Below are 24,424 nucleotides of genomic sequence, written 5' to 3'. Positions count from 1 at the left end.
ATATGAAAACAACTTTTCTAATCTGAGCTAAAGTATTAAATTTTATCAGCATTTCTTTTTTTAAAAAAAAGCCATCATACAATAATAAATACTTTCCATTCACAATATTAAAAGTTGGTGTTCAGTGCATGTAAAACAAGTGTCAAGAGACAAGAAAATCAGGCTTCTGACAAAGTAATCATGTCTCTGAGATGTATGTGGCCTCAGTTTGATCATCCATTTGTGATCATCGGTATAAATTGGCACACAACTGGATGGAATTACTCCTAAAATTGTAAATAATGATAGTGTACTCACCCCACTTTCAGATTAAATCACATTGCAAGTTGCAGCATAAATATATATAGATCATATCCATTTATAATATTTACAACATTTTGGTTATTTTAGCTGATATACATAATACAGTTTCCGTAATTGTGGCTCTTTAAAATATGTGAACTGTATGTCCACTGTAAACTAGGTAGCAGGGCATTTACAGGATTATCTTTACACACTTTTTAAAAAAACTAGTATGTACTTGTGCGTAATCAATGTAGTCAACGTAATGTAGTCTTCCAACAGAAGTCTTTTTCTCTCCCAAAAGAGTTTTGGAAATAACATGCTTCTGTCAGAGCCGAATCGACGAGTCAATCTCGGGTCAATCTTAATTTTCTCTTCCCAATACTTTTCCATCAGTACAATAACATGGTATACCACATGATAATAAATGGTATTAAAGAATGGCAGGAGACTCAAAGCAATGACGGGAAGTGTGGCAGGTCCGAATGGGACATCACAAGAGGTTGAGCCAAGTTCGGGATTCCGCTACATAGTAATCGGAAAAGGAAGCCCCATCCCTTGAGAAGCACTTCACACAGTTTTATGTGAGACGAGTAGGACTGCAGCTAAAGAAAACAAAACGCTAAAATATTTTAAAGAACCGCCCATATGTTAGAGTTTTGCACTGGTTTATGAGAGAGCATGCTTGTGGTTCGCTAACCACAGGAACATCTGTCAAACTGTGTCCAGTTACTACTTTCTAGCTTCCATGTTCCCAAGAGTACCAGAGACGGAGGTCAGGAGAAGAGAAGACAAACTAGAACCTCAGAACTAGTGCTTCAGCATGCTGAATTTCAAACTGTCTACATGAATGCTCGGTTCTCGACCCATTTCTATAGATTTAAAGCTATGTTGCAGTAACATCACCAAAATATTGTGTTTCTGGACTATCATCAGCTAAGAGTTCTGTACATGTATTTTCAAACTTTTCTCAGTAGTTAATACATTATACTTGCCTGTTCAACCAACAGATTGTTTAGTCCCTTTTTACCTTGCTGTCTTCTCTCTTTTCTTCAGTATTTAAACTTAACATGTTTATTAATTGATTTATGTCTTCCAGATACACCAACAGCCCATTCCAGTATCCAGTTTTGGACCCTTTGCCTCCAGTTTGTCAGTTTGTTCAATTATGTGTTGATCATAGACACTGATGGACAGTCTGTGTACTGGTGCAGTTGAGGCAGCTCACATGACAGCACCAGTGGAAAGTACAGTGGCATCTTTCTATGACCTGCTCCATACGAGTCTTGTATCCCCTTCCACAGCACAACAACTCGCATCCGTCCAGTGCCGGCGATGAACTATTGCAGGTGCGTCCCGATGTGCCATGCGTGCCTGTTTTGCCATTGTAGGAACAGAAGTTGGGTGACTTTTCAAAATACACGAGGTCCCGAGCTGAAGGGAGCTTATGTGCTGGGTTCTCAGGTTCCAGGTGGCGAGTGTCAGCTCGATGGGATGCACGGTTGCTTCCTTTGTTGGCGTACACGACTCGGGAGGCGCCGTCGAAACGGTCCTTCAGGTAGTCTCCCACTACACGGAAGCTGGGCAGTCTCATCCAACATGTTCGCACAGTGCAGGACCCAGACATCCCGTGACACTTGCACTCTTGCTGTATCTCTGATTCGACTGTCTGTAGGGAGAGAATTGAAAATTAATTTATATTGTGCAAAATAATTTATTCACTTATATTGTTGATCCATCACCCATAGATCGAAATAATTGTATTGATAAACTTGTTAATGACATTTAAGTATATTTAATAAATTAGATATTTATATCAAAATTCTGCACATTTTATCTGTATTGTAACCTGAATTATTATATTTGTATTTATATATTAATGGGAAAAAAACATATAATATAATATAATATAATATAATATAATATAATATAATATAATATAATATAATATAATATAATATAATATAATATAATATAATATAATATAATATAATATAATATAATATAATATAATATAATATAATATAATCTGTAAATGTGCTGTGTTAAATTAAATTCAAACTAATTTTATTAGTTCATTAATATTTCAATAGTAAAGTTCATTAGTATAACTCATTAGAAAATTAATTTGAATAATAAAAATAGCCATTTTAGGCTGATAAAATTGTTATTTTAGCAGCTTTCCACCTGTACTTTGAGAAAAATCCATGTATTGACAGATCAATTAATGGCATCTACATTTGGAGGAGACAAATGGCTTTTGATTGTCTCTTACCATTCTCCCTGCCTCATTGTTGTGCAGGTTGGTCAGATACCGTAAATCTCTGCCCCTCTCACTGGAATCTACAAACTCTCGCCCGAACACCCTGCCAAAATCCACATTGTCGCTGCAGCCTCCCCAGTGCCAGTCTGGCCCTCCAGGACCCCGGCGCCGGTAGTCGCAGGTGCAGGACTCAATGGCTCCCTCAGAGCAGGACCGGGCCACGGCATGAGTTACACCAGCACTTGTGATGGCAAACACAAATGCAGTCTCACGGCAACCTAACAAAACAATAAGCACAACTTAGAATCTCTGTCGTGCTGTGTCTCCATACAGAAAATATTAATGCGTAATTCCATGTTCTGCTATTTCACTGTATGAGATATGAATAGTGTGTGTTGTTTAAATCTTTCATAATGTCACTCTGAGAAGCCATGCTCACCTCGGTTGACAATTTTCCCAAAGACATTGGGGCTGTGGATGGTCGGACAGTTCCAGCGCCGGTTACGAAACTGCCATTTGCATTCCTTGATGGCTGTATGCAGGCCTGCAGCAATGGCGTGCAAGATGCCAGGGTTTAGCCGGATCAGTTTTCTCTGACGACGACTCAGCAACGCCAGGCTGGGGTCCAACGCCAACTGCACATTCTTGGAGTTGGTCAGGAGATTGCCTGAGGCTGCCACATTCACAATACCCCTGTTGGAGAAACAGGAAGATTGACTATTGTAAGTAAAAAATAAAAATAAAAGGTATTTTCTCATTTGACTGGTATGAGATGCGAAAACATTTTTGGCCAATTTCTCATTGATTTGCCTTTTTAGTTTGTGAGATGAGAATCACAGACATGTGATGTGCAACAATTTAAATTGAAAAATCAATAGTTTCACTAGAATGCTTTGAAGGAGATATCACAGCAAATAAATATAAAATTTTAATGATGTAATATTGAACATTAGCCAAGGTATGCCTATTTTTAAATGCAACTGGCAGTAGACTGCAACAGGTCAAACTTAACTCATGTCCAATTAAACTGAAATCAATCTGAAAACTACTTAATACAAAACTTTTCAATAAAACAATAAGGACAAATAAGGTACATAATTGTATAATTCCTATAAATAACACGTGCATTTAAAGTATATATAATATAAAATAATGTATTTATAGGCTATGGATTAGGAAATAACAACACGTTTCTACGTATATCAGCGTGTTATCATTTTTTTATTCTCACTTTGCCATTGTTATGACATATACATACAGCTTTACATCAGCATAAACCATTTTTAATTCTCCTTCTCATAACGTTATTATGACACATACAGCTTTGGCTCATTAGTCGTGTTTTGTAACCTACTCTACAATGCTTAGCACATTACACAAATTCGACCCTGAAAATGACCTGGAAAGGAACTGCTTCCAGCCTTAAAAATAACTCCACATTTAATTTATCCCACATTGGATTGAAAAATATTGTCCCGTGTTCAAGCCACACTGTCAAAATGAAAGAGAAACCGAGAGGAAGAGAGAGAGCGCGCGCGCGTATGCAGTAGCTCCCCGTAAACAGGCGTAAACTCAGATTGCATTGATTTATTTGGAAACTGAGTTTGACTTCTCTAATTTAAGCATAACTTCGCGCTACTTTATTATATCAGTAATACAGTGTTTTTTTATTATTATTTAAAGGGATAATTTACAATACAGCTGCGCGCGCAAATGTTTAGTAGCCTAAATGACAGATTCACTTCAACCCTTAACAGCCTACAAAAGAAAAAGCATTGGTTGTTGACATTCTAGGATGAATGTACTATATCTTGTATGTAGGCTTCTAAATGCCAAATATTATGGGCTTGCTGTATCTTACCACCACCGGCCGCTGTTGTTCACCGCCACTGTGCCAGTGAGAGAGGAGACCAGGAGGACACATGCCGCTTTGACTGCGAGAAGCAACGCGAGTACCCGCATGATATCTGAAAGGGTAAAGTTAACCAATTAACCTCAAATAAGATTCCTGTAATGGTAAACGATATCAGGACCTTTCTATATTAGAGGAGCTAGTGAGCATCTTACCAATTATGAATTTAATAATAATAGCAAAACAATTAATGTAGCGCACAGTAATGAATGATATTATGTTCTCGCTATTTAACGTAAGAATTGTTTATATATACAGAAAATACGATTTGTGTAGGAATACATGTAATTTTAAATTAATGTGCAATACTGTTCTTTAAACGTAGATATGACTCAACAAAAATCTCAAATATCAACCAGCGCAATATATGTAGGCTATATATATATATATATATATATATATATATATATATATATATATATATATATATATATATATATATATATATACCAGAAAAAGTGACAACCAAACTAGTCCGAGTGCCATAAAATATACTTTAAGTTCTTTCAAAAAAACTTAAAGAACATGAATACGCTTAATATTCTCCAAAAAAATCATACAGCAACTCACGAACTCTATACAGCCTAAAATGCTTCTTTAAGATGTTTCTCAATGTGCTGCACCTTTAATTTAACATTCTAAATTTGAATAAAAAACATAAGTGTTTTTGGTGCAATAAGCAATCACTTACCACTCCACATTCCAGTGCGACTGACAGCGTGGGTCAATGTTTATTCATAAAATCAGGGTAGAAGTCACAGAAAGGTTCCTGGATGGGATGCCAGTGCTGCTGCTGCTGCTCTTACAGTCTGTGCGTTAGTGATGCTCCGCTCGCAGCACTGAGCGCGTGGGACAGTCCCGTAGACCTGATCCCCTCGGTGACTGATAGGCGACACATTGTTCACATATTGAACGCTACAAGATAAATAAAAAAGGGATTTGCTGCACTCATCTCCCTCCGTTTTTTTCCTCCCTCCTTTTGAGTGGAACTGAATGGACGGATAGCTTAATTCTTCTCATTGGGCACAATGAATACTGGAGGCAAACCCCGACATAAAGGAGAGGAGATGAAGAAAAGATCCGTTATAGGCGCTTTAAATTACATATCATTTTGTAATCCTCGTCCGGGGATTCCTCAGATACATTCAAGCGAACTCATGTAAAATGCAGTCCCTTCAGGCGTCTTCCGTACACGCAGAGCATATTTATTCCTTCTCATTGCAGTGGGAGTGTGCGCGGGCGTGTGTCCCTCTGCGTGGATGGTGTCGCGACACAGTTACATTAACAGGGGAAAATGAAACATCTAAACTGGGCTTTTTACCCTGAGTGTTTGCATGTATTACTCACTTAACTGCGTCTCCTCCCTCTTGCGCGTTCCTTTTTTTTTTTTTTTTTTTTATAGATGTCCATACTTGCGCTCTGCACTCACTCGTTTGTACTGTTTAGCCTAAATAAAGTAGCCTACATCAAGCTGAAACGTCATTCTAAAAATCTGAAAAATCTGGTCTTAAATGAAAGGTAAAATAGATTAAAGACAAGGATAGCGCTTAATGCTGCTTCAGTTTAGGTTTAATCTGTGTAACACATTTTGGTTTCAAAGTCTGTACTCATCGTCTTTTTCATTTTTTTTTTTGTAACTCAACTTTTTTACCCTTTTTGTTTTGGTTTTGTGTGCCACTTATTTCGAAATTTTTCCATATCTGCATGCCACAAATTTAAATCCACAAATATGCCCATCTCTAAACTGTGTAGCATTCTCAACTGCAATGAGACTGTTGTAACGATCCGGTTGTAACAGTTTTATAAAACGTGGAGAATTTACATATTGGACGTGAATTTATTATGGTAATCAGAAGTATTTGTTTACTATAATTATTAAATCACCACCCTAGCCTTATTTCATTTTAAACATTCCGATGCAAAAGGAAAATAGCAAACGTTTTATAAAACGTTGGGTAACAACAAAAGAGAGCGTTACAAATCGTTTAACCTTACAATGAATCGCATAAATCTTAAATTTTTTTACAGTCTTACAACTTCTAATGGTAATTTAACCCATGAAGCTAATTTACTAGCTACATCATTACCATTTTTGACATTTTAGAGAACGAATAAAATAAATCGTTACAGATAAATAACTCAACACGTTTGACTTGCAATAGTGACACCAAAGTAAAAAGAGCCAAGATAAAACTGTTCACCATCTGGACTGCAGACCTCCCTTGATCACATATGGTCAGTAAAGGCACGAATCTAATAGTATTTTGCTGTCAGTTTTGACTCCATACATTTATGGTGTAGTCTGCGCTAAGAATTATGAGCAGTTGGCAAATATTAAATTAGCTTTTTGATGTTTTTTTTTTAACACATATAGCCTAAGGTGTTTGACGTCGCCATGAAAGAATCAGAGAGAAAGAGAAAGTGCATTATTATTTTTTTTTTTTTTTTTTGAGGGATTGAAGTAAATGGCTAACTGAAGGAAGTGCGCTTTTGTTAGTGGTATTTAATGAAGGCTGCTTTTCTGGGCTTAGCCTAGTCTTATAGCCTACTCTTGAATGATCTTAAACAGTTTTCCTGAAACACTCATGCGATGCAGCGAAGATTAGTGCCAATCCGGTTAAAGGGACGCCTTTTATATACAAATCAACTTCAAATCACTTTTAAACCACTTATATACACGCCATGGCAAAATGCTAATGCACTTTTCGTTGCCTTTAAGAAGAAGAGTAGAGGTGATTAGCTCCAATACAAGAATTGATCGTCGGGAATAGGATGTGATTAGTCCAAAAACCAAGAACTGTTGTCAGGATTTGGTGTTAAGGATGGTTAAGGGTGGATTTAACTAAATTTCATGACATTAATCCTAGTTCTACTACTGTTAATAGTAATATTAGCTAAGAAAGATAGGAAGCAAGATGCTCGTTAGGATCAGTTTTTCTCGCCTGCTGTGTAGGCCTATAGTGCATAGCTGACCACCAGCACGATAATCCCTTAATCTTGTAAATTTCTAATGCCTCAGATATTCTGGTTTATTCATATATTCATCAGAAATATGTTCAAATCTTCTTGTATCATGTCATCAGGCCTACGTTGCAACTAGATTATTTAAAGAGAGAGAGAGAGAGAGGGAGAGAGAGAAAACACTGACAGCTTGTCTATTGAACAAACTTATTATGTGCATTATGCATAATTTGTTGGCCCACTATGTAATTGCGTATCACTTCAATGAGCCTTGACAACAACCTCTCCATCATGGTCAGTTATGGGACTAATTATACGCACAAACTCAGACGTGTATAGACAAACAAACGAAATAAGTCTTTTTTCCAGTAGTGCTGTATAGGCTATCCGCAGCAACAGTCAGCAAAGCCTTCTCATTAAGAGTGTCGGGGAAAATGATGAATGTGGGCTTAATTAAAGTGAAACGTCACAAGGGCTCTGCATGGTGAACTGTTGAACTGATTCGGAGAGGGAGGATGGGCGAACACATGCACGCGCACACGCACCTAGCATTGTTCATGAAGAACCGCACGCCTGCCTGCTGCTGCTCTGCTTATTGTAGCCCATATGAATGACTTTTAGTTTAGCTTATACACGTTTTCTTGACATGTCTTGTCACGAGTTCTGCAGTGCAGACAGGTCGGATAATAGGCCTGCTTCATAAACAAACAGAAATACACAACAAGAAAAATAGATCAATAAATAAATGATGCACCCACTGCAAGTAACAAGTCACAAATTTCTTGGATCACAAAAATAAAAACAAATAGGCTACAATAAATTAAACGTCGATTTTTCATATCAGTTGGTCACTTAGACAAAAATAATCTATATAAGGTGCGAGGATAATACAAATAGATTGAAACCTGGCGTGTAACACATTGTTAGTCACGTGTTGCTCAGCGCACTTGATGTGAAAAAGATCCAAATATCATCAGTGCCCTTGTTGTCAGTATGCGTCTCAATTGAGAATGTAGCCTACACTGTAAAATCTAATAAGTTGGGCTTACTTAAAAAAAGCATGCAAACTGATTGCCTTGAAAAAACTAAGTAAAGTGAAATAGGAATAGTATGTTGTACTGATAAATGCTTAGTTAGTATAGTTAACTTACACAAGAGTTCTAGTAACTAAAAAAGAACTGTAGGGGGTACTTGATCCTTTCATTTAGGTTTACTCATGACTTAGTATAGCTACTGACTCCCAGAGTGCATTGCGCAGAATAAATTATGCAGTTTCTTTGTTTTAAAGTTGTTGTTTTTATTTGCCAATTTTATTTGCTGTCTTGTGTCAGCAGTAGCACAACAAAAAGAGCAAATAAAATGGCTATTGTTACAATTAATGAAAATAAATTAAATTTAATTGTTACCATTGTTGTGGTTCATGTGATGAATGTTTAAGTCTGTGTGTGACTTCAGCATATTACCACTCACTATTTAAGGATTATATAAAAATCATATCAAGGTATTTATGAAAAATAAAATCTCATAAAAGGTCATTATTAAACACACACAAAAAATGCTTTAATTAAAAAATAGATCACTTTATAAAAGCAATCTATTTATTAATTTTCTTTAAAATCAAATTCAAAGAATTCATGATGCATTTCTCCATTAATAGAGAGAAATTTATAGTAACATAAATTAAATTTCAAGTGCCCAACCAAAGGGAACGCTACTCACTATAATGGTGAGCTAAAAAAAAACCCCGGCAATTAGCAACATATTAGTGCACCGCTGCCTCTCACTGGTTTATTAATGTAATTGGTTCATTTGTGGCTACTTGAATATTTTAAGTAAGTGTCACTCAAAACAGTAAGTAAATTGTTTTATTTGCCTTGAAAGTAGTTAAAACTTAATAAAACCTAGTAAGTATAACAACTAAGTAAAGATAACTAATTAACTCTAAGTAAGGTAAACTATTGGATTTTACAGTGTATTGGCTTAGGCTTCTACAGAAACTGATTTATTCATATGCAGGTTTATGCCCATTCAGCATGCCCACTATTGGTGGGGGTCAAGATTATCACATACATTTTTAGAAATATACAAAGTTTGTCTGGCCTTGCTACTTTTTTATCATATTGCCCACCCTGACGGCGCCCCCTCTTCTCCCTCCTTCTCCTCCTCAGTGACACACACGCTCCCGTCCCAAGCTCCATCAAATGCTGCTTGCTCAACTCCCCGCTCCTCACACAAACAATTGAAGTCATTTCCAGTTCGTCTCTAACGCGATCCTACAGGTGTTTTAATGTCCCGTCGAGAAAAGCTTTCAGCGCAATGGAGTTACCCCACAGACAGTATTTGGGACGAGTCCTGATTGTCACTGCAGCGCTTCTGTCACCTGCGTTCACGTAAGTAGAAAGGTAGAGGCGCGTTTAGGTTCGTGCCATGGCTGCTAGTATCTAAAAGTAGTAAGCTAGTAAACGACTTGTATCGAAAACGAATCAGTATCTTTTTAATGCAGTTTTTTGCTATTAATATAGTCCAATGAGTATAATTTTCCAGTCAATAGAAGGCTACTTAATCATTACATACTAGGGTACTCATTCCTTTGATACTAGACGTGACTCTTCAATTATTGACAAACTGCACGTTTGCCATTGATTATATGGGAATTTGTTGTTTAGATTCTAAGTAGAATTTATTCCAACTGTTGCTGGTGCTGTTATTACTAGTTAAACAGGTCTTATTAGTAACAATTACCTCCTAGTACTAATTGAATAGAAACTAGTGTCTTTTCTGGTAATTGTTACATTTACATTTATTCATTTAGCAGACGCTTTTATCCAAAGCGACTTACAAATGAGGACAGTGGAAGCAATGAAAAACAACAAAAAGAGCAATGATATATAAGTTCTATTTATTTTATAATAAGTTTGTTATCACAAACATTTTAATCTCATTGCAACTGTGTGGTTATGGATGTTCTCTCACTTCTCAAAACTCTCAATGGGCATAATGTATTTATTAACATCAGCGTGTTTTGATTAATATTTTCCCCACAAATCTTTTCCATATAGTAATTTTCTCATCAGATTATGCCAGACACTGATAGAAACCAGGGTGTTTGAAAATTCATGGCTGTTTTATGTATGCCTCTGGCAAGGTCACAGCCTTGTTTGAGTGTCAGGCCACTCAGCTGCTGATATGAAAAGCTCTAGAATCTTTGCAGCATTTAAAATGTTCCAGTAAATATGTATTGATCATACTATTTGAAATGAATATGGTACCATAAAAATATCCATTCCTGATACAATATTTTACTGCTTCTCGTTAATGACTGAATTCATTGTCATAATTTCTTCACATATGAGAGTCATTTAAAAAATACCACATTTGATGACGCTTTTTAACAGCAGCCTTCTGCAATATTTACTGCATGCAGTGTTACTTCATGATATCACTTCTATAAAATTAATTTTCTCCTTTCTCAGGGTATTGGGCAATGACATCCTTGGCCTGAAGGTGGCAGGAGAGCCAGTTCTTACCCCCAACGCAGTGTGTTTACGACTGGCAGGCCTGACCAAAAAACAGATGCGTTTGTGTGTGCGCAGCCCTGATGTCACAGCCTCTGCTCTGCAGGGCATTCAGGTTGCTATTCCATGCCAACACCAGCTCAGAGACCAGCGCTGGAACTGCTCCTCCCTGGAGAACCATGGCAAGGAGCCCCATCAGAGTGCCATTCTCAACATGGGTGAGTTGATGGCAAAAGGAGCATGTGCTGAAGCTGACGTTGTAGAGAGCCAATACAGTCATAATCCGGGCATCAAAATGCTACATTGGCCAAAGAGGGAAAATATCAGAGCTTAGTCATTGTTTAACGCATTTGCGCCATGGAAAACATCTTTTATGAGATTTTAGATAAAGGTCATTATAGATAATTATCTCACTAGTTGACTCATATGCACTTCTCTTTCTGAAGGCTCTGTTTACCCCTTTTTTGTGATGTAAAGGTACTTTCTTTCATCCCAGGTTTCCGAGAGAGTGCCTTCTCGCTGTCCTTGGTGGCTGCAGGTGTCGTGCATTCAGTGGCTTCGGCCTGCAGCCTCGGTAAATTGCGCGGCTGTGGCTGCGAGGCTAAACGTCGCCAGGATGATGACAAAATCCGGCTCAAGTTAACCCAGCTCCAGACTTTTCAGAGGAGTGGAGTGTCCATAGCAGGTGCAGGAGAGAACACACATGAGTTTGGTTCACTTCACGGCAGCCTGCCGGCCAATCTGCACTCGTCCCACCCCATCAGTCTCCTCAAACCCCTGCCGGATGAGGTCACGACGCTGCAGGACACCTGGGAGTGGGGAGGATGTAGTCACGATGTCCGTCTTGGTGTACGGTTCTCTTGGGATTGGTTGGATTCTAGAGGATCCCCCCGTGACATACATGCTCGTATGCGGATTCATAATAATAGAGTGGGCAGACAGGTGTGGTTTTAAATCTTCAAATCCAAATCTTTTCTGATAATCTGTACTGCTGTTGAATAGGTCTTTCAAACAATGACAACCATGTCCTAAACCATGTCCTTTTTACATCTGACATCTGACAGTACATCTGTAAAATATTTTCTTTTCTATTACTGTTGAGACTCTTAAATGTCATTGTTCCATTTTTTTGATTAGCTATAAGCTACCACATGTAAAAATATATAGACAGACATTTATGACATTTATGACATTGTGTTAAGCATTTGTTTAACTTAATAATATAGATATACTACATTCTTTTCATTATGTGTTTGACTTTAACAGGTAGTTACTGACAACATGAGAAGAAAGTGCAAGTGTCATGGCACATCAGGCAGCTGCCAGTTCAAGACCTGGTGGTATGTTTCTCCTGAATTCCGGCTTGTTGGTTCACTGCTACGGGAGAAATTTCTGACTGCCATCTTCATAAACTCTCAGAACAAGAACAGCGGAGGATTCAACTCTCGAACTGGTGAGAGCAGCAGCTCAGATCAGCTCAGAGCCCGGCGGAGGAACATTTCCCGTGAGTTAGTGTACTTTGAGAAGTCGCCCGACTTCTGTGATAGGGAGCCAGCAGTGGATTCACAGGGGACACAGGGTCGCATCTGCAACAAGAGCAGCCCCAGCATGGACGGTTGTGGGTCGCTATGCTGTGGCCGCGGACACAACATCCTCAAACAGGCACGCAGCGAACACACCGTTCGCTTCCACTGGTGCTGCTATGTGCTCTGTGAGGAGTGCAGGGTTACAGAGTGGGTTAATGTGTGCAAATAAACCAACCCACCTTGATCCAAATCCTCATTTCTTTTTTGGACCGAGAGACAACAAGTGTGTTTTGCTCTCACACAGTGTGCCTGTTTCTCCATTTCTCTCTTTTCTTTAACCTTCATCATCTGGGATCCATTTGCATTGTGTTGCTGTTGTTATTCTCAAAATGCCAAGTCAGAGATTGAGGAGGAGGTGACTCATGTCATTTGTCTTTTTTTCCTAACTTTGAATCTTCAGCCTCCAAAACCAAGCAAATGGCCCGAACCCCATCTGCACTCCTCCAAATAACAGCAGGAACAAATTATTCCTGTGAAATATAGGCACTGCTACAGTCTACCTTTTTTTTTACATTTAAAATGTGCACTTAATGTATATTCCTTACCTTGGCAAAATGTTTGAGACATTATTCTTGATGGCGAAATACCATCAAGAATCTGAAACACTGTGTTTTGCAGTATTACAATCTTTGCCCACATGGATCATGAAGAATCAATGGCTGTGATGATTGAAGGGAACATCTCAGTGCCTTTTATGAGGTTTCTTAAGATAGGAAAACTCTCCCAAGTCTGGAGCGAATCTTGGCCATCAACTGAGAATGTGCCTAGCATAGGGGTCTGAGATTATTTGGTTTTTATGAAAACCAGGACAATTGTGAAGTTGATATGCTGTGTAACCCCATCCTAACCCAGAGACAGACTAATCAGAAAACGGAGATGGATAGAGTGAAGGAACGACTGGAGAACACTTGTGCCTCCTATAGATTTTTTGCAGCTGATTAAAAACAGTCACATCTCATCTAATACTGCTGAACAATATTGGATGCCAGATGCCTTTGATACATTCATACTCTCAAGTCTTGAGTTCAGCTATATTTAAACAGTTGCCATTGCAATCATATTACAGTGAATTTGATTAATTTTTAAACTTTAATTTTGAGCAATCAATGCTTAGGGAATCAAATTAATTATATGGATAAATTAACTTTCATATATTGCTGCCTTTTGCATTCTTAAAGAGACTTTAGAGAATTTATGTTACAATGTTTAAGAATGCCTCAATTTTTGGTTATGAAACCTTTGTTGGTTTATCGTGTATAGGTTTTAGAACCAGGAAAGACCCTCTAGAACAGAGGAAGGGTCATAGATCAGTGTATTAGATATATTTCTACTCTTCTGACCTCTCATAATGGGCAACAGGGATATGCTTTTACAGTTTTTCTCGATTGGTTTGGCTCATTTCTTGAAACCGAGATGACATTCTCAAAATAACATGGACAAATCTCCAAACCACCTTGCAATTGTTCACAACAGAATGTAATTTTTCATTGGTTTTATCAAATTGCAAATGCTTTAGTACATGTCTCAAGTGACTCTGTGCTTTTTTTCAAATGAGTATGTACAAGTAGCTACAGTTAGCACAATGAGCCCACATTTAGCACATTTTCCAAATAAATAGATCTTGCTGATCTAAACTGATTAGTTGATTTTTCAGTGAAATGGTTACTCTCTCCAAAACATATCAGCATGGTTTCATTGTGTAAGTCATCATATGCACAATTGTCTGTTCAACTGTCAAAATTAGTCAAAGATATAATACCATGAAAGAATTTCTTGGAACATTTGATAAATTTATGACAGTACTTGACAATCAATCAGTATGTTCTCTAATGTTAACATTTCTTTGTACGAATAAAAATGTTTACAGTTTCCTTGAGTATGAGTGGTTTATTGGAGGCTGATTTTACTGTAAAATCTTTTAGTTTTATTCATAGTGGAATTCTGTTGCTAGACCTGTGCCTCAGTGACAAAACGTCTAAGCATTTTGACTTGCAGTGCTTAAACAATGCAAAAGGTATAATGCATTTTGGGGGCATTGACTATTTATATGAGAAGGATATTTAGTTTTGACACATGGATAAACTGTTTTGGGAGAGATATGAGCTTTTGCAGGGGATCCATGGTGTTGTGCTAAACCATCCAGGTTATTTTGACAAAAGGACTAAATGAATGCACATGTGCCAAGGCAATTGAGAAGGATCTGTGCTATTTTGACTGTACTGACCTTTTATATGGGAAAGGAATCTGCTTTTGAAGCATGGAAGAAGAGTTTGGGGAAAGATATTTGATTTTGCTAGTGAGCTATAATGTTGAGCAGAACTGTAAGACTGTTTGGCCAAATGACCTTATGGTTTTGAGAATGTCATCTCGGTTTCAAGAAATGAGCCAAACCAATCGAGAAAAACTGTAATAAAGAGTTTTATAAGCAGATTGAGGCATGAACCGGTTTTATAGGGATCAGCTGTCCAAAGTTGCACCATGTGCTGCTGAGTGTTTGTCCTTGTCTGTGAATCTGCAACTATCAGAGACTAGACCACTGTGTGATTTCCTAACTAAACACAGGCGTCTTTGATGTCTATGCTATGTGTGAGTTTTCTGACAGCACAACAATCACAAACATTTTAGGAATAAATGAATTTTTCTGTATGATTCCTCACGAGACTCTGTAATGAGGATATGTGGTGGTTGTGAATTGAGTAAAGTGACCACCTATGGTCTGCTGGTTTTATCGAACTTGCTTCTTGTGGTATTTCCTTTGGTAATAAAGATGGGAGCAAAAGAGAACTAGAGAAGGAGTGGTGTGGAATGATAAAGCGCTGGATATCTGGTTTGCATTTCTTTATTCATTTAGCATTTCACCCTCGAGCTGCTGCAAGGGGGAATTTCCTGTCGCTGTTTCTCCCATGTGTGAGACAGAGAAACTGGATGGCCATAGACCCCCCCCCACCTCCCCCAACACAATGCAGTGTAGCCAATCACACATACAAAGCAACATACTGACAGCATGAAGAATAATGACAACCAGACACAGCCCCAGTAAAGACAGGAGACCACAGAACTAATCTGAAAATGCTTCAGTTAGCTACTATACGTTTGGATGGTTGGATGGACAGACAGAGAGACGGACGGACGGACGGACGGACGGACGGACAGATAGATAGATAGATAGATAGATAGATAGATAGATAGATAGATAGATAGATAGATAGATAGATAGATAGATAGATAGATAGATAGATAGATAGATAGATAGATAGATAGATAGATAGATAGATACTAAGGTAAATCAAAAGAGGAAGAAAAGGGGAAGAAATACAGCTGGAAACATCTGCTTCTGGGCTCCTTGTTCAGCTTCCATTTTTGATGTGGGATAGAGAGAAAAAGAGAAAGGGAAAGAAAAAACAAGGAGCCAGCTACCCAGAACATCAAAGCCGTTGCCTAAATGTGCAAGCCCTCATTAGTTCTGCAAGCCTAACCAACCCGACTTATGATTGTGTTTGCTGGGGTGCACTTTGGCAAACACTTCAGAGTAGAGGCTCCTTTAAATTATAACCCCCTCTCCCCCCATCCTAGCTCTCTTCTCCCAAATCTATCCACTGTAGCCTCTTCTGCCCACCCCATAACCCCCAAAACTCCCAGTGCACACAAGCACAGCACTCCCCCCACACAGCACTCCACCCTATAATCTGGTGTGCAGCTGCAAGCATCTGCTCCACTCCTTCTCTCTTCTCCTAACAACCACTGAATTGATAAACACATCAATCATAAAGCCACTGACACACGGTGGACCGTGTGAAGCAACACGGGAACAGAGTTTCCTTTTCATCTGGACTAGGTCTGGGCAGGCACTGTGTGCTTAATTACTGTTAATGCAATATTACTTTTTAATTAATAAATTGATGCATGAGAATGAGCACTACATTATGAATAAGCCCGACTTGAATGATCATGTCATGATAACTTAGCGTTCAGTTTAACCGTATAATTTTTACTCAATATGAGTGATCTTTTGCTTAGTCTCTGTTTTTAATCTGGCATGCATCTACTGAGTAATTTGGCAGCCTGTGGAAATCAGCTACTTGCTGCCAAGTTCTGTAATTTGGCAGCATCTAGCAGGTTACTTATTCATTAGGTTCAGTCAAAGCTGAATAATCACAATATGGAAATGTGCTTCCAAACACTTGCAGCAATAGATCCTTCAGCCGTAAATTATCACATAATACACATTTCAGGAGGAAACTTCTTCAAAATGTTCACTCATTATTGAGACACAAGACTTAACACGTAACACAATTTTGCCTGACAGCTTTACCAATGTAACATTTCTGATATGATTTAGAGATCATTAGAATGTTCTTTACACAAATGTACCATTTTTATTCTCTTTTTTTATGTCCTTTTTGTCAATACTGTTAGATATTTATGAAACATATAATTAGATATTTATCTTATAACATCAAAATCTGCTTTCAGGTCCTGAAGGTCACATTTCACCTTTTATGAGTTCAACAAGATCATGGAGAATTAAACCTGAATACAGACTGACTTATGACGACTCATGTAACATTGGGACCTAAACTGAGTTTATAAATCATGTAAAATTATTTATTTATTTATTTTTGACAATGTAAAAATGCAAAAAGTTTTCTGTGAGGGCTAGGGTTGATGTATGGCTATAGAATATGCGTTTTGTAAAGTATATAAACCATTACGCCTATGGAGAGTCTCCACAAGAATAGTAAACCGGACGCGCGCGTGTGTGTATGTGTGTGTGTGTGTGTGTGTGTGTGCGCGCTTATATTTTCTGTCACAACCATTAACAAAACATTGGTTTTTAGATAATTGAAAGTATTAATGCTTGTGGGTAAATACTTAATCATCTTATTCTGTTCATTTCGATAGATTTTACATCTTGGTTCAGACAGAACACCGCTTGCAGGAGATTCATTCATTGACTTTCTGAATGTTCATATACCAGGGTGCGCTTCGATCATATCGCGAGATCTTTAAGACTCTCCTGCCTATACCGCTGATGTCGTCGCGAGAACGGAGTGACTTGCGTGAAATAATCCGGTGTTGGTCTCCGAGGTGAGTAGGCATGTTGCAAAACGCCAAAATACATTAGACGTTGTTGGCGTATTTATATGTGTTATTATTTGCATTAAATAGCGGAGCAATTTATAATATGTTGCTCGGCTCATGCTGCTATAGTATCTCTACGTCGTGACAAAAATAAAAGGTGTTAACATTAACATTAGACGTAGCCTATAAACAGTATCACTGCCTGATGTGACGCGCTGGTTTATCATGAGAAGGCATTTCTGTTTTATGATACAACAGGATGCATCTTTGTGTATTCATGAGCAGCCCACATACAGTCCGTGTAGGCTGACATTAGAAATAATTTCTCATATTAGGGTTCTCTGCTCTTAAATGATTGTTTCCATTTGCTAGTGTGTTCAAGCCGGCAGATTCTGAAAGCTGAATGTGATTAGATCTGGGCTTCAGTAGTTCTGTTAGATTAAAATTATGATACAAGTAAACAGTCTCTGATTTTCTGGCATTTGCATACTACACACATGATGTTGATGTCATCACTATTTTATGGAGGATGAAGAATCTCTCTTACTGACAAACACATTAAGAGTCACATCTCATGAAACTGTCCATTGGCACCTCTCATACGGGCAGTCAGCAACTAAATAAAGCAATACTACAACTTTAAACAATACCGTAAAACTATTTTGAAAACAATCATCATACTGGACTTTTAATCTATATGCATATCATTTTAGTGTAATGCTTTGTTATAAATGAAAATTCTGTAACTATTTACTCACCTGATTTTCCATTTACTCTAAATGTGGTGCTTTCTGTGAAAAAAAAAAAAAAAAAAAAATATATATATATATATATATATATATATATATATATATATATAATTTTTTATTTTTTTTTCCAGCAAAAGTTAAAGATCATAGATGTATTAATCATTAAAATTGCAGAAGGATTTCTAGATTCTAGATTTAAAAGAGGAACATTGGCATATGTGTAATAAATTGGATGAAGATAAGAGAGTACAATGTGGTAGCAAGTGTTCTTTTTGAAAGGGCCAGTGCTTTATCTGGAGGTATGACAGTTTATGTGTCAATAAAAAAAACTGACCATAGATTTTCTCTTCTGATGTTGGTAAAGGCTAACCAGCTATCATGGGGAACATTTTTGGCAACCTTTTGAAGAGCCTCATTGGGAAAAAGGAGATGCGGATTTTAATGGTCGGGCTGGATGCAGCTGGGAAGACCACAATCTTGTACAAACTAAAACTGGGAGAGATAGTGACTACCATTCCTACTATTGGTGAAGCTCATTTTTAGACTTGAAATGTTGAATTGCTTGGTTATTATTGTATTATTTTCCTCTTGCATAGAGACAAAAGCATTGATGTCATGTTTAATTTGTGTGCCATTGTGTTTTTTTGTTATTAGGTTTTAACGTGGAGACTGTTGAGTATAAAAATATCAGTTTTACAGTGTGGGATGTTGGTGGCCAGGACAAAATCCGACCTCTGTGGCGTCACTACTTCCAGAACACACAAGGTGAGTAGAGGACTCATACACACACATAAAAACAAACAGGGTTTTGTATCAGACAGAGCCATGATGAATAGCCAACGGATGTGACAAACCCTACTGGTATTTAAAAATGAAAAACATATATTCCTATCCTTCTTTCTTTGCGTGAACATTTGGGCGGCATTATGCAAATATTTTGTAGATATGTGGGGGCTTGTTTGAACGAGCCGTTTTAGGGGGGCGTGGCAGAGTCTTAACTTTGATAAAGAATATCTCTTTGGATTTGAGACTTTAGTCTTTGCAACTTTACAGATCTTCTTCATGCACCAAGAGCTTGTTACACTCCAAAGAGAAAGGAAAATTTTAAATCGCATCATATGACCACTTTAAAAATGTAATTTATTCCTGTGATGGTAAAGCTGAATTTTCAACAGCCATCACATGATCCTTCAGAAATCATTCTAATATGCTGATTTGGTTCTCAAGAAACATTTCTCATGTTATATTATCATTAACGTTGAAAACAGTTGTGCTGCTTATTATTTTTGTGGAAACCGTGATACACTATTTCAGGATTCTTTGATGAACAGAAAGTTTACAGGTTCAGCATTTACTTGAAACAGAAACCATTCGTAATATAATAAATATACCTCTGGTCCTTTTAATCAATGGAAGGGGTCCCCGTTGATTAAAAAAAAAATTTTTTCTTAACAATGTACTGTTTCAATAGGAACTACATCAACACAGAAACAAAGAAAACAGTACGTCTCTAGTTTTATCATTTGATCTTTAATGCTTCTTATTACATTTAGCATTACATAACATTGTTGAAATTAGAATTAAGATCTTATATTGGGGTCCCCAAGGGTCTTTATTTTTTCCTTTTATTAATTATTAACTTTCTATAACCACATTTCACATAAGGTCTCATCTTTGTGGTGGACAGCAACGACCGTGAGCGAGTGAATGAAGCCAGAGAAGAGCTGATGAGGATGCTGGCAGAGGATGAACTGAGAGACGCTGTACTCCTTATCTTTGCCAACAAGCAGGCAAGAGCTTCCTTGTGCTTCTGCTGTTTTCTTCAAACCACAAACAGTTCTTTGATGTTAGCGATGCATCTGCTGTCTACCCATTTTAAAGCAGCCCTAGCACGTGCATCAGTTTCTGTAATGTATGTGGCGATTTGTTGAAGATGGAAACCTAGCTGCAGTAACATTATGTATGGTTGTAGTTTGTTAGTTACAAAGGAGCTCAGCCAGGCAACGTTTGTTAGACAGAAAATTTCCCTCAGTCGGGTCTGTATGTGTTTGCCTCATCTTCCAGATGGCAGAGGTAAAAACAGGCTATTTTTGGGCTGGATGGGCTCTCTGATGATTTGGAGAACAGTGGTTGTTGAGGTCTGCCACCGATGTGTTGAGCAGTTTTGACCACTCGCTGAAGGTCTCTCTGATCTAATGATGTGCAGCTGCTGTATCTTAGTGAGAAGCAGTAGGTCATGATGCTCCCAACACTGAATCTGTAAAAGATTTGAAGAGAAATGGAGGCTTTTCAGTGAATGCAGGGATTATAGATACTGGGTCCAGGGAAATTAGTGGATGAAAAAAATTAGCAGGAAATCGTCAATGATGAGGGCATGTCGTATTTATATAAATAGTAAGATATGTAGTTGTGTCTGTTTCTGTCTCACTCTCCAGGATCTGCCAAATGCCATGAATGCTGCAGAAATTACAGATAAGCTGGGTCTCCACTCCCTGCGCCATCGTAACTGGTACATCCAGGCCACTTGTGCCACCAGTGGAGATGGTCTATATGAGGGTCTGGACTGGTTAGCCAATCAGCTCAAGAACAAGAAATGAGAAACAGAAGCAGACCGGATCCAAGAGGAGCCGGGGTGGGCGAAGAGTCACCTGAGTGGCAGCTCATCAGGGAGCACCAGTGGTTTCCAAGTTTCTTTCATTCTGTTTACAAGCAGAGACCAACAGGATTTGGGTCATTTCAGACCGTTTAACCCCTCGCTATGTCTCACCTAACAGATCTGTGAGATGATTGGGGAAGCACCCATGATTCATATTCATATTTCCTAGTGAAGTTAGACATGTTTTGCTGTTCTCATGTGATTTTAAACATCTCAGTTTCTTGTGTCTCTACACTGTAAATATATAAAAGACAGAAACGGGGAGTGAATGAAAAGCTTTTACTTATATTAATATTGTGGGAGCAAATCTTAAATGCAGGTCATTTAAACTATATTAACTACACTGATAGATGAGAAACCTGTTGATTCAGTTTCCCAAAATATTTAAATAAAATCAAGTGAAGTGTTAACACAATGAAGAAACATGTTGTGCGTTTTGCTACAGTGGTGTCGTTTTGCTACTGAAAATTGAATATGCATTGTGATTTATTATTAGCATATCAGCCAGACTTCATGACTGTCAGTGTTACAGACAAAGTGGTGATGATGCTCTTATTGCATGTATTCACACAATAACCAGTGTCTCTGCACAGGTTGCTGAGCAAGCTTTGGTAAGTGCTGAATGTAAATAGATCTGAATGTAGAGCTCTTGTCTTGGCATGCATATTTTGCAAACGATTAAATAGCACATTGTTCCGTTTTCAAGAACTGTTTTTCTGTGCTTATATTGTTCACTACCCAAGCTGCTGTTCTGTTGTGTAGCTAATTGCGTTTGTTTCACCCATTGCACACTGTCGTCTGTGTCACGCCGTGCAGACATGCTCATTGACTCTGTCCTTGCATTCGTGTTAGTTACTTCTTGCTAGTGTTGTATGGGCAGATCTGAGGAGCTGAACAAGAGCTGATCTCTATAGACCTCTGACAGGAAAGATTGTCAAAGCGACTTTACAGTAGACGCAGGTACTAATAGACTCAAGTATTTATGGCTGTGTGTGTATGCTCATGAATGACTAAGTGTGTTTATATATTACACGCTTAATAAAGCATGCATTTAGATCATTTAATGTGAAAATCTTTTAGTTGTTGTAGTCCTGTGTCCATACATTTTTTTTATTTATGTTCCATCACATCCTTGCATTGAGATACTATGGAGACAATTTTGCAAGCAATTAAAATCATGTTGCCTAAAAATATATATTTTTTAATGTTCCAACTAACTGAAATAAATACAAAAATTGCTTATAAGTTAATTAATGCTTATAAGTTAGTTAAAAACAAATAAAAAAGCAACAAAAGTACATCACAAAAAAAAGAAAATAAAGAAATTCCAAATATTAATAAATACTATATTAGTATATAAATAATACTAAAATAACACTGTTGTCAACTAGGCTTTTTCATTTATTACACTCCAAAATGTTTAAATATGGTCAAATAATAAAATATATATTAAACAATACCAAATAGTTTAGTCTACTTGTGTATTTTATAATATTTCATCAAATCATTACCTTCAACGTGTTATAGTATTATAATATTTATTATTTATATTTTGAATTAGCTTTTATTTTATATTTTGAGTTTTCATTTTATTTTTAGTTCAAGTTTATTAAATTTGTCATGTTTTTGTGATCTTTATTATTAGTTTTTGTTTTTTAATGTCCATTTAAGTTTATATTTCAGCTAGTTGCCAAGGCAGAATTTCTTTCTTTCTTTCTTTTTTCTTTCTTTCTTTGTTTTTTTTAAGTTTTCTTTAAATCTTTTTTTTAAATATAATAATTATATAAATTTTTATGATTTTAAGAGTTTAGTTTTGACTAGCAATAACACTGATTCCATTCAATCAAATTCAGAAGTATTTACATATAAGACAGGTGCTTGTGCTCCACAAAGTAAAAATTATGGAAAAAACAACACGACACAACAAAACCACTCAAGTCTTTCAGAACCAACCAAGTCTTTATAGCAAAAAATGAACCCACATGCCTGATGAAGTTCATCTACTATAATTGCTTCCATTCTGGGATCTTTTTTTCGGTTTACACAAACCGCTTATTCGCTTCAGTCATTCAGCGGTTTGGTGTGCAATTATAAAATTTGTTTCTGCATTATGAGAACTTTATCAGACACCATAGAATGTGATAAATCTTATCTTTGTGTGGTTTGTGAAAATTTCATAGAGCATACTGAGAGCACTTCATCTGCTCTGTGTGAACATTTACCGCTCTTAGTCTTAGAAAAGCCTATAAATAATAAGAAGGGAAGTCTGTTTGTTTAGCAAGATGCCCAGTACCTCACCCCCTTTTTCTGTGGCAAATCCCACACACCTCCCTGCCTGCCCTCACAGTGTGTGTCTCCAGGGGTGTGACAGCAGTATGTGGGTCAGGGCTGCTCCCTGGGTTGCCAGCCCCAATGGCCCCCTGCAGGCCGCTCATAATAGCGGCACCATTGCGGGTGCCATAGCTGGGATTCCCTCCTGTAACCGGGGCGCCCTCGCCCAGGGCACAGACTCACTGGCAGCAATGCTGCAATCAATTCATCAATCTGTGATGGGAGTGGCGACCACTGAAGCCAGGCCAGCACACCCCTCATCCAGGCCATGACCACCAGCAATGAGGCTGATGAATGAGCATGAACAAGCAAGTACACACACACACACACACACACACACGCACACACACACACACACACACACACACACACACTTTAACACAGTAATGTTACATTTGGAGTGAGGCAGGGCTGTAGCCAGCAACATTGAAGGGAACACATCAACTCCAGATTAGTGGTTGTTCAACATGGCTTTTCAGCAAACATTAGAAAAGTTGTAGTTGTAATTAATATTAATATTAAAAGTAGTAGTAGTAGTTTTGCTCATTCAAACGGTAGCAAATGCAAAAAAAGTAAAATAATAATACAAATTTTTGCTTATTCATAACAAATAAGTCCACTGAAATGGGTCAAAATGTGGTGTGATAATTTACCAGGGAAATGTAAGTGATTTATGGACATGGGGGTGTTCAGTAGGCTATAATTACTGTCAGTGTAAATCTTTGTCTGTATTCCCTCAGAGTAACCATTATAGCTGTACAGTACAAAATAAACTCGAACCTATTAAGAATGACGTTTTAGCAACATCCTTCATCATTTAGTTGATGTCTCCATCTGCTGGACAACGAAATGTATCGTTACGTCCGTCTTCCAAGTCAAGCCACTTTATTTTAATAACGCTTTATACAGATTGTGTCAAAGCAGCTTTACATTTACAAACAGGAAAATAGTTTTATAAAGTAAAATAGTCAATAATGTAAGAGGACAATAACAAAACTTGATTCAGTGATGTCATCATGCAGTTCAGCTCTCTTCAAATCATGTCTGTGCAATCAAGCCGACAATATTCCTAGGAATTAAGCTTCTC

General features: G+C 37.6%; 3 protein-coding genes across 4 annotated transcripts; 2 read left to right on the top strand and 1 right to left on the bottom strand.

The window, feature by feature from the left end:
* Positions 1-68: 68 nt before the first annotated feature.
* LOC132129583 (protein Wnt-1-like) lies at positions 69-5,715 on the bottom strand. The gene is made up of 5 exons (XM_059541216.1): positions 5,149-5,715; positions 4,407-4,512; positions 2,985-3,238; positions 2,558-2,823; positions 69-1,951 (listed from the first exon to the last, which is right to left on the bottom strand). The coding sequence occupies exons 1-5, from the start codon at positions 5,156-5,158 to the stop codon at positions 1,460-1,462; spliced, it is 1,128 nt and encodes a 375-aa protein (XP_059397199.1). The 5' UTR covers positions 5,159-5,715; the 3' UTR covers positions 69-1,459.
* A 3,876-nt stretch (positions 5,716-9,591) lies between these two features.
* On the top strand, positions 9,592-13,555 carry LOC132129114 (protein Wnt-10b-like). The gene is made up of 4 exons (XM_059540575.1): positions 9,592-9,808; positions 10,892-11,151; positions 11,430-11,875; positions 12,200-13,555. The coding sequence occupies exons 1-4, from the start codon at positions 9,735-9,737 to the stop codon at positions 12,686-12,688; spliced, it is 1,269 nt and encodes a 422-aa protein (XP_059396558.1). The 5' UTR covers positions 9,592-9,734; the 3' UTR covers positions 12,689-13,555.
* A 3,935-nt stretch (positions 13,556-17,490) lies between these two features.
* Positions 17,491-22,065, top strand: LOC132129435 (ADP-ribosylation factor 3-like). 2 transcript variants are annotated; one of them, XR_009428515.1, is made up of 6 exons: positions 17,491-17,607; positions 18,715-18,876; positions 19,005-19,115; positions 20,016-20,140; positions 20,786-21,735; positions 21,823-22,065. XR_009428515.1 is itself a non-coding variant. In XM_059541036.1 (5 exons), the coding sequence occupies exons 2-5, from the start codon at positions 18,729-18,731 to the stop codon at positions 20,945-20,947; spliced, it is 546 nt and encodes a 181-aa protein (XP_059397019.1). In that variant the 5' UTR covers positions 17,491-17,607; positions 18,715-18,728; the 3' UTR covers positions 20,948-22,065. The 2 variants fall into 2 exon arrangements, 1 of the variants encoding a protein (XP_059397019.1); XM_059541036.1 differs by having other exon boundaries at positions 20,786-22,065.
* Positions 22,066-24,424: the final 2,359 nt, after the last annotated feature.

Source organism: Carassius carassius, chromosome 46 (genome assembly GCF_963082965.1).
Source record: "Carassius carassius chromosome 46, fCarCar2.1, whole genome shotgun sequence".
Classification (NCBI taxonomy): Eukaryota; Metazoa; Chordata; class Actinopteri; order Cypriniformes; family Cyprinidae; genus Carassius; species Carassius carassius.
This window is presented reverse-complemented; position numbering and strand designations above follow the sequence as displayed.

Excerpts from the sequence above, each read along its gene's own strand:
- LOC132129435 (XM_059541036.1), top strand. The coding sequence starts at position 18,729 with ATGGGGAACATTTTTGGCAACCTTTTGAAGAGCCTCATTGGGAAAAAG. Across the intron at positions 19,116-20,015 it reads CTACTTCCAGAACACACAAG|GTCTCATCTTTGTGGTGGAC; the intron begins GTGAGTAGAGGA and ends ATTTCACATAAG. Across the intron at positions 20,141-20,785 it reads TTATCTTTGCCAACAAGCAG|GATCTGCCAAATGCCATGAA; the intron begins GCAAGAGCTTCC and ends CTCACTCTCCAG.
- LOC132129583 (XM_059541216.1), bottom strand. Across the intron at positions 2,824-2,984 it reads TGGGAAAATTGTCAACCGAG|GTTGCCGTGAGACTGCATTT; the intron begins GTGAGCATGGCT and ends TTGTTTTGTTAG. Across the intron at positions 1,952-2,557 it reads ACAATGAGGCAGGGAGAATG|ACAGTCGAATCAGAGATACA; the intron begins GTAAGAGACAAT and ends CTCTCCCTACAG.
- LOC132129114 (XM_059540575.1), top strand. The coding sequence starts at position 9,735 with ATGGAGTTACCCCACAGACAGTATTTGGGACGAGTCCTGATTGTCACT. Across the intron at positions 11,152-11,429 it reads GAGTGCCATTCTCAACATGG|GTTTCCGAGAGAGTGCCTTC; the intron begins GTGAGTTGATGG and ends CTTTCATCCCAG. Across the intron at positions 11,876-12,199 it reads ATAATAGAGTGGGCAGACAG|GTAGTTACTGACAACATGAG; the intron begins GTGTGGTTTTAA and ends TGACTTTAACAG.